The sequence below is a fragment of the Zingiber officinale genome, chromosome 1A (assembly GCF_018446385.1).
Source record: "Zingiber officinale cultivar Zhangliang chromosome 1A, Zo_v1.1, whole genome shotgun sequence".
In the NCBI taxonomy this organism is placed as follows: Eukaryota; Viridiplantae; Streptophyta; class Magnoliopsida; order Zingiberales; family Zingiberaceae; genus Zingiber; species Zingiber officinale.
In genome coordinates, this window is record NC_055987.1 from 161,918,140 (window position 1) to 161,928,507 (window position 10,368).

General features: G+C 45.3%; 1 protein-coding gene across 1 annotated transcript; it reads right to left on the bottom strand.

Moving 5' to 3' along the window:
- Window positions 1-2,995: 2,995 nt before the first annotated feature.
- On the bottom strand, window positions 2,996-4,771 carry LOC122038227 (protein PSK SIMULATOR 3-like). Its single transcript, XM_042597871.1, has one exon. It carries the CDS (start codon window positions 4,693-4,695, stop codon window positions 3,205-3,207), a length of 1,491 nt encoding a protein of 496 aa, XP_042453805.1. The 5' UTR covers window positions 4,696-4,771; the 3' UTR covers window positions 2,996-3,204.
- Window positions 4,772-10,368: the final 5,597 nt, after the last annotated feature.

Below are 10,368 nucleotides of genomic sequence, written 5' to 3' on the forward strand. Positions count from 1 at the left end.
ATTTTCTTGGGGTAGTAGAAATAATGAAAATGAGAGGATTAAGGGGGAGATGAAACAGTTGGAAGATGATCACAATCCCGTAGAGTAGTCAGATGGAATTGGGTGCTAGCTACTAAAGGAGGATTCGAAAATAGCGAGAAACCTCATAGAGGAAGGGGGTGGTGAGGAAAGCGAGGAGCGCTTATAAAATGATCTTTGAATAGGATAAAAGAAACCTGGATTAAGGGGGAGGCAAAATAGTCGGAAGATGTTCACAATCTAGTAGAGCAGTCAGATGGAATTGAGTGCTAGCTGCTGAAGGAGGATTCGAAAGTAATAAGAAATCTCAGAGAGGAAGGGGTGGTGAGGAAAGTGAGGACTGTAGGATCGAAAAGAATTTAGATATCTTCACAATAGCATGATATTGTCCACTTTGGGCCTATACCCTCATGGCTTTGCTCTTGGGCTCTCCCCAAAAGGCCTCATGCCAATGGAGATATCTTTGCTCTTATAAACTTATGATTTTTCCCATGTGTTTTCAATATAGGACTATGTTTGCAACCCCAACAATCTCCCCTCAAACAAAGGACTATAGGCTTCCCACGTCCGATCCTCGACCCACCAGGTTTTCCTGCCCCTCGGTCCACCCGACCTACTAGGACTTCATTGCCTAGTCGCAACTAGGACTTCCTGCCTGGTGTATGACCCTCTTGATCCGAACATAGGAGCCTCCACTTTCTTTGTTCAAGGTCAATATTATACCCACATGGCTCAATCAGACCATAGCTCTTGTGCACAGTCGGCGGTTAAACCTTCTACCAGTCCGGACTCTGATACCAATTATAGGATCGAAAAGAATTTAGATATTTCCACAATAGCATGATATTATCCACTTTGGGCCTAGACCCTCATGGCTTTGCTCTTGGGCTCTCCCCAAAAGGTCTCATTCCAATGGAGATATCTTTTCTCTTATAAACCCTTGATATTTCCCATGTGTTTTTAATATGAGACTATGTTTTCAACCTTACAATCCCAACAAGGACCACCTATAAAATGATCTTTGAACAAGGCAAAAAAACTAGAGGAGGCAAATGGGGTGGTCGTTGGCATTGGGGGTGATGATCCTATCATCTTTAGGGACCTCATAGATTAGTCTAATTTGGTCTAATTGATATCGGAGAGGGTCGAGGTGTACCAAAAGGTGGGAACGTGAAGGGGAACTTCTTAGGTCATGTAAGTTAGAGAAGAGGTTAATCTGAAGAGACAAAGGGAACTTACAAGGAAACATGAAAGGAAAGAAGAGTGAAATTGCCAGTGTCGAAGGCACAGGAGAGGTGAGGAAAGGAATGAGCAGTGAATGAGTTTTCGAACATTCAAAACCTTAAAAGCCCTAAGGCCTTCAATCGCCCATCATCCGATCTGAATGAGAGAAGGGGATGAAAAGATCACTACCGTTGAAGCCTAATAGTTATATGTCACATCGAATAGCAACAATAGCCTGTCATTTCAAATGTCTATCTTTTTGCAAGCGTGGGCCACATGGTGGAAAAGTACAGGCAACATTTATTAAGGATGGGATAAAGTGATCATCATCATGTGTTAATATTCATGCGAGCATTATCACACATTTATGGTGTATGACACGCCAATTTCAAGTCACTAGTATGGTATGGGAAGCATGGGTAGTGGAATAATACAATTTAGGTAGAATAGCTGATCGGAGGTTGCGAGAAGGTGTTAGCACACAGCTGTTTAGTCAGTCAGACTTGTAGTCTTCTTCAACTAGACTTGAAGGGAAAACTTATGATACGGTGGGTAGGGTGGGACCCCCAAAGTGGGTACTAAAGTTAAAGTATTAGTTGATGTGATAGTCAAAGTCTAGAAGGGGTCAACTTAGAGCTTGAGCCAGCCCATAAAGACTGATCAGAAGGATTAACCTAACTCCTCAAGAAGAGAGAAGAGGTAAGGGGATAATCCCTTGATCCTTGGTTGGACAAAGACTACTCGAATAGCCATGCGTGGTCTCACCCTCGAGGCCTTCCTTTGAGCTAAGGAAAGGTTTCCCTGTACAGATTCGAGCGGATGCTTTTCAATGGTTGACCTAGGGCCCGATGGGCTAGATCTCTCTCCTCAGGTCCTACTGAACTCCATGTCCTATCGGATATATGGTCCTCTAGGTCCGACCGAACTTTCTAGCTGAGTAGATGGCAACCACCGGATAGATTTGAGTTGTTGAAAGTCATCTAAATCGTGCTAGTATCCAGTCCCTTTTATCTAATCGGACTTGATTAGGAGTGAGGTCCAATCGGATTACATAAAAGGTTAGGGCGTTGTAGGAACATGATCAGAGTCCATCAAGGCATAAAAGCTCCAAAAGGCCCACCGATACGGGATAATAGCCCATCAACTTGTTCGGCCCATCAACCTGATAGGTCTTTTAACACTACGTATAACGGTCGTCGTCAAGGAATCACTGGAATATTCTCTGCACAGTTAGTACAGTGGACGTTTCCACTAGCTGTACGTAGAAACTGGTGGTGTAATTTGGGTAGTACGACAGTATGGTTGGCCTTATTATAATAATATGTCTTGTTATATGTGTTAAGAGAAACAACACTATATATAAAGGGGTCCCTTCCTCACACGCAAATAAATTTTTCTGATTGTTCTTCATTATTCCTTATCAATGTTCTTCGATTACCCTCACTCAGCTTTCTTACTAATTTGAGAGTCGGAGTGACTATGTTGGAGACTCCTCCCTGGTTCGTCTACTGAAGTTTTCTTCTTCATCCATGCTCTGTGATGTGGTAAGCTCTCACGGTTGGAGACTCCTTCCGTTTAAGGTCTTCTTGTAGTTAGCGTGTACATCATCTCATTAACTGTCCATCTTCACCGACTACCAACTACCAACAAGAACAAAAGACATCATGGCTTTTTCTTCTAGCGAAAATATGTAGCTATACGGAAGCCTTCTTCATCCTCCACACATCAAAGAATCCAAACAAATTAAAAAATATAAACATAAATAGACATATAAACAAGAATATTCAATGGTTCATAGTCTATAACATAGTAGATGTAAATTCCTGTAGGAAAACAAAAAGAAAAAAAAAGAAAAGAAAAGAAAAGAAATTGATTGATCTTTAATCCGAGTATAAAGTTCTCTATACTGTATTGTTTGATTTCTACCCTAAACTTTGATTGATCTACGCCCATCCACGTTCCTCATATATACCATGACATGCAACTCAACCCGACGAGCACCTCGACGATGGCCGCCTCCGTCTTCTCCACGTCGGCGAAGTGCAGCGTCTGCAGCAGCAGCACTCGCGGTCGGGTGTAGAATCGCCTCTCCCTCTCCATGTTGCGTTCCTCCTGCCAACGCACCGTGTCGTGTGCCACCGGACCCAGCCAGACCAGGATCGCCGCCACCGCCTCCTTCCACCCCTCCGCCATCGACGCGTCCCCCGACGACTTCCGGCCCTCCCTCCGCCAGCACTCCCTCAGCTTGGCCGTCACCGCCGCCCGCATCCCGGACGGCATCATCTGGAACAATTCCTCTCTCGCCGCCGCCGCTGCATTCTTATCCACCTCCTGTTCTTCCACCTCCGGCGCCATTTGTTGTCGTTCTTGATACAACCTCTCCGCCGCCAATATTAAGTTGGCGTGCCGCAAGGCCAGCCCTGATCCGCCGACGGTGTTGGGCGGGGCTTCTTTCAGCAATTTGCTCAAACGTTCGAAGGGCGTCAATTTGAGCGCGTCATTGGATGCCACACTCAATATCGGAGCTGAGTTCCTCAGCGATGGCACGTGCTTCGGCACAACCTGCCGATCTAACGGCCCGGAGGTGTGCTTTCCGGGGTGATTGAGGTTGAATTGATGGATTTGGTGGCGGCTGGGAGGCAAACCGAGGACGCAGGGGCCGAAGACGTGGCAAATCCTTGCGAAGACGGTGACGACGGCGCGGACCATGAGCTCCACCGCCTTGTCGTAGGTCTTGTTCCACAAAGATTCTTCCTTGAGCCGACGGATCGCGTGGCGCTGCGCACGGAGCTCCAAATGGATCGGATTTGGTGGCGGAGGCACGCCAGACGGCGGAGGTACGCCAGGCGGCTTTGGCACCGGAATTGGACCACTATGCCGACGCCAATGCTGCTGCTGCAGCAGCTCAATCCGCTTCTTCGACGCCTCCAGCTGACTGAGCACCTCCATCTCCGCGTAGAGAGTCGACGTCGCCGCCACGTACCTCTCCATCTTCTTGACCCGCTTCTCCACCCGCTTCGCGGTCGAGCCGAGGCTGAGGCGATCGAGGTCGGCGGCGGAACGGGACTCGCGGAGGAACACCTTAACACTGCCGGATCCGGCCTTGAGGTCGGCGTATATCCGGTCGAAGCCGTGGAGCAAGGGGTCGCGGCACTTGGGGCCAAGGCGGGAAACGGTGGCGGCGGCCATGTCTAGCTCGGAGATCACCTCCCCGCAAGAGAGGCGGAGAAGAAAGGTCTGGTCTTTGGAGGTCAGGTAGCCGACGCCGGCAGACCTCATGTCGGCGCGCAGGCGGCGGACCTCGTTGTCGGCGAGAGAGCGATGTAGGGAGACGAGGCGCGACATGGCAGCTGCAGCTTCGAAAGCGAGGATTCCGACGACGGGGCTCACTGGAGGATCGACGCTGGAGGCACGGCGAGGCCGGAGGTCAGCGAGAACCTTGGAAACGCCCATGATTGCTGATCACAAAACCTCTGTTCGTGCTCTGTTCTCATTCAATTTAGTGTGCGCTGCGGGAGAATCGCAGGGGGTGATATAATATAAGAGGAAGGGTGAGTGAGATGGACATGGCCATTTCAGGGAGCTTCCTCAACGCGGTTGCGAGATTTCCGACGAGTCCAACGGAGGAACAGAGTGATGTCGTTGTCCTTCGACAGGTCGGTGCGATCCAATTGTTTTTGCTATATATCTATTTGACCATAAATAAAAAGGCAAATATATATAAAAAAAAAAACTTCTAATTATTAAAGACGTTCCTTTTAAAAAATTAATGAGACGATTTTTTTTAAAAGTTGAATTAAAAATATTCTTATTTCTAATTAGGGCTAATTAGTAATCCGTAGACTTTGTTAAAAATAAATAGCTTCAACTTATCAAAAATATTATATATTAAATATTTTATATAAAAAACTCTTTGACAATTTATTTAAAATTTATGTAATTTATTTTATATATAATTTTTTGATCCATTTAAATTTAAAAAATAATTTATTTTAATATATAGTATTAATTATGGATGGATTCGCTGTTATGAATAGAATATGGTTATATTATAAAAACTCGAAATGTATAAAAAAAAAGAGTACCATTAATCAGAAAAAAATTAATATAAAAATATAGTAAAATATTATTCTCATTTTTTTATAAAAAAAATCTCTTAATAATTCCAATAATTCAGACGTCGTTTTTATTTTACCCTAAATAAAATGCTATCGTATATTCTATATTTCTATTTTCTTATTAATTAAATTCAACGGGAAATAGTCGGCAAGCTTATTTCAATCAAAGTGAACTCACTATATAATTGGGCTATTAGATTAATAATTTTTGAATAACTTTTATTAGACGACTCTTAATTATTTGAGAGCTGTTATCCACGTAGATAGTTTGTTCGTAGCGTGTTGTTTGCATGTTAGCCCAGTCCTTGGGTTACGTATTAATGTTAATACTAGTCAAATCGAGTTTGTACATACCAATGCAGCATTGTTTACGCATTAATGCAGCGCAACTCCGTTGAAGTATCCATATATATTTGACTATTCAAAATGTAGAATTTATTTCAAATTTAAAGTAAAATTTTTAAATAAAATAATTGATTTGGATACTCTTAATCCTCATTTGAAATGAGATGTATTTATTGTTCTTATGAGTAATTTAGTTAAATTATTGTTCTTGATCTATTCGAACGAAGGAAGTTGGAAAGTCGGAAATAGGGTGATCACTGATAGGAAGAAGACTTCGATGATCTTATAAAATAAAACCAAGATCAAGAAAGGGGTCTCTGGCGTTGATCCTCCAACGCTTAAGTTAGAACAGGGGAAGAGAGCAAGAAAGTAGAGAATCGTAGAACTCAGAAATATTTTTCTTACCTGTTCCTCATACCTGTAGACCATTTTATACCTTTCTGGGTGACCTTTCATCTTCCCCTATTTAATAATGTGGTTTAATAATAAACAGATTAATAGTTGTCGTGTTCTTTTTTACTTTCTCTTCCCCTTATTAATTATCTTTCCCTCCTGTGTAGTGTTACTCCTTGCACCGGACGAGCGGCCCGTTATGAGTATAATGCCAACGTCGTACCCAGAGCTGGTCGAGCAACCCGATCGACCTATATTACCAACTCCACATCCAGAGCCGGTCGGACGACCCGATCGGCCCGTATTACCAGCCTGTTAGGCGCGAGCTCCTAGCGGGTCAAATAATTAGTCTCATCTGGCCAGATTGTCGGGCTGGCCGCATAGTGATCCCTCCGATCGGTCGAGGCACCCACACTGATTGTACCTTGCTTACCCTTATGCGTTGACCTCTTTGAGTTTCCTTCAACGTAGCAATTGACTTGCGCCAGGTAGGCTGTTCTTATCGCCGCATCACAAGCCTCCCCTTTAAGTCTAGTCGAAGGAGGTTGTAAGTCCGACTGACTAGACAAAATATGTTTTTAGTGAATCAAAGGTCTGCTCGGCTCGAAAGCTCCATTGTCCGATCGGACTATGCCCGATCTGCAATCATGGATCGAACTGATAGCCGACGTCGCTTAGCTTCACTATCGATGCAGGATTTAATCCTGTGGCTCGTTCCTTGCGCTGATCGGGAAGATGAGTACGAACACTTGAAAAAATTCTTTTCCTCGAGTGAGCGCGGAGTAGGCTGATGTCATCCAAATATCTTGAAGACCATGCAAATCCTTGATGATTATGGTCGAGCACGAGACCATACCTTTTGTAATTAAGCTCATTAAATGCGTCCGATAACCGAATGCCACATGTCGACTATTGCCGCCGCATGCTTGATGTGACAGGCGGATATTTGCCTATCCCGAGACGTGCATCATTTCAAAATCAACGATCAGATCTTCATCTAGATTTTCGTGAAGTTAGATCGGAGATCTTGATTCTTGATTTGTAAGCGTGCTTGCTTTGCCGTTTTCTGCACTTGGCGTTTTCTTCTTTGTTGCGGTTTCGTCTTCGCGAAGGAGCATCAATGCCACCGCCCCCCGTGTCTTCTTCGACAATCCTAGCACCCTTCCCAGTAAGCCCTCACCTTCCCTCCATCGAATATGTCCAGTGTTCGTGACATTTTTTGTTTCTTTCAATCGAACTCATTGATTTCCTGCCACTATTCTGATGGCAAGCTCTTCCCAGCCTACCGCCTCCGTCCCCGAACTTTGGTATACATCCATTGAGTCCAGGTTTGATGGAGGTGATACTGAGAGTTTAAGAGATGTTTTTGAAATTCCCTCTGGTTATCAAATTAGCCTTCCCTCAGCTTTTGACCGCCCGAACGAGCCACCTCCGGGCTTTGTTTGTTTCTTCCGGGACCAATTTATCGTCGGTCTGCGGTTCCTGATCCATCCTTTTTTCTTGGCAGTTTGTAAATATTTTCATATTTTCTTACATCAATTAGTGTCGAACTCCTTTCGGTTGCTGTGTGGATCGTTGTTCTATTCCCCCTTCATGGCATTCCCCTTACTCCTCAGTTCTTCCATTATTTCTACTATCTCAAGTTATCCGAGCTGGAGACTTTTCTCTTCCAAGCCCGAGTGGGCCTTATTTTCTTTGATAAGATGTCATCTTCCAATAAATATTGGAAAGAATATTACTTTTTTGTTCGCTTCCTGATCGACCGGACTTCCCAACTAGATGGCAAATAGAGGCGTCGAATCCTCCAGAGCTCAAGAAATACAAGAGCCGCTCAGACTACCTTCACGCGGCTTCCTGTTTGGCCGGTCAAAAGTATCATATACGCAGGTTCCTGCTAGAGGGTGTCCTATACGTGTTCGGTCTGAGCCCGATCCGTACAAGGCTCCCGTGCAGCCTAGGTACACTCTTTCTTGGCTCCATTTTTGAATCTAGCTGATTTCTTCCTTTCTTTCGCAGCAAAAGTCATGTTGCGCGCTCGTCTGACCGGTAAAGCCAAGCTCGCGGATGCTAAGATCAACGCGACAGTCATAACCAAGTTGGAGAGTCGTGGTCTGCCACCGATCGGCTCACAAGAAGACCCGCTCGGGGAGAGCGCAGAGGTCACAGCCCAAGGAAGCGGAGTGGCCAGCCATACGATTGGCGATGAGGCAACTATTATAGTGAGTCCTCCACCTGAGCATCATCCAGTAATTGTCGTAGGCGAGGGCTCGGAATCGGCCTCTTCTGGGGAGCCATTAATAAGCCGAAAGAGACATCGAGAGGAGATGACCGCCCGCTCTATTGTGTCAGCTTCACAGACTCCGTCCAGGACCAGTCTGCGTCCTACATCCGAGCGGGGCGCAACCTCCACGCCAGTGCCCGAGAAAGCGGATGGCTGCCACACATACTTCACCTTTGTCCGATCGCATGCCATCCTTATCCAGGCTACCCTAAGGGGCAATCATTGTGTCGCCCGTGTCCTTTATACCACCGAAGATTCAGAAATCTTTCATTCAGTCGGTGCAAATGTCCCGGTCAACTGGTAGGGAAACCTCAACCCCAATTGTTCCGAGTGGCCAGCTCCACATAACTGCAGTCATCCACCTGCCCACGAATGAGTGGTGCGACACTGCAAGCACTAAGTCCCAAGCTCCGGAGCATCAAATAATCATCCGGAGGCCACTTGGACAAATCTGGGCTGACGCTCGTGCTCGTGTGGCGGTCATGCCCCCGAGGCAATCGTTGATAGCCATACCCAGATGTCTACTAGGTAATACTTTGTATTTATTATTGTCGTCACTCGGCTCTTAATAAATGTCTTCGCTTTCTTGCAGTACTGGGTGGAGAGCTTAGTCATGTGCCAGCGGCTCACCTTTTTGGAGGAAGAAGTTAAAAAGCTGCGCGCTCCAAGCGACCAGGTAGAAGCTTCCCAGGCGCAGTTGGAACAACTAAACGCTGAACTGGTTCAATTAAGAGTCGATCTGGGTACAAGCTCTGAGCAGCTGAAGGCCGAGAAAAAGAAAAACTCTGAGCAGGCCACCTAGACCCGACCCCGGGCCGGGTCTGGCCCGGACCCGGCCCGGGCCCGTAACCGGGTCAACGGGCTGGTTGCCCGTTGACCCGGTTCGCCGGGCCGAACCGGAACCGGCCCGGCAAGTTGCCGGGCCGGTTCCGGTTCATTAGATGTAAAAACCGGCGAACCGCCGGTTAATCGGCGGGTTGAACCGGCGGTTCAGCCGCAAAAATTTTTATTTTTTTTTTTTTAAACGGCTTGAACCGCCGGTTAACCGGCGGTTCATAGCCGTTGGAACCGCCGGTTAACCGGCGATTCGTAGCCGTTGGGAGGGTTTTTTAGGTATTTTTTTTCAACGGTTAGGATCATTTGACCGTTTTTTGATCAATGGCTATGATTTAGTGTCCGTTACCATCAAAACTCTATAAATAGAGAGCTCATTTCATCATTTTTCACACACATCTTCTCTACTCTTAATCTCATTTTCGTATTCTCTAATCTCTACGCGCTTTCGTTTTCAATTACAATGGAAGGAGGCCGTGGAGGTGCATCATCTCGAGCTCGGAAGGAAAAGCAAATAATGAATCCGCGGGAGGAGGACCCCAACATTCAATCTACCGATGATGAGATCGAGCATCTTCCGAATCCGACACCCGAAACACAAGGAAGTACCGATGCAATTACTTCTAAGGTTCGGGAACTTCCTCCTCTAAAGTCTTCTATTTTTACTAAACATTTTGAGAAGGTCACTCTTCCGTCGGGAGAAATGCGTGCAAAATATAAGCACTGCAATGCTTCCTACAAATTCCAAGCCGGCGGCGGCTATGGGTCGTTGAAACGACATGTAGAAACGAAGCACCCGACGGAATATGGACTCGACCGTTCTCAAACACAATTATCAAGATTTTCTTCAACTAGCGGTAGTACCGATTCCGGTTTATTTTTATATTCGGATAATAAATTAAGAGAATCATTAGCTAAATTTGTTTCTGTAGAACATCTTTCTTTTAGTTTTGGATCTAAATGCACATTTGAAGATTTTTGTAAAGAATCTCTTAATCCATGTGCTAAACGTGTTCCTAGGACTACACTTACTCGTACAATTAAAAAATTAGTAAAACAAGGAAAAAAAATTTTAATTGATGAATTTAGTAAATTAGATAATAAAGTTTCTTTATGTTCCGATATTTGGAGTGATCATTGGCAAACACATTTGTA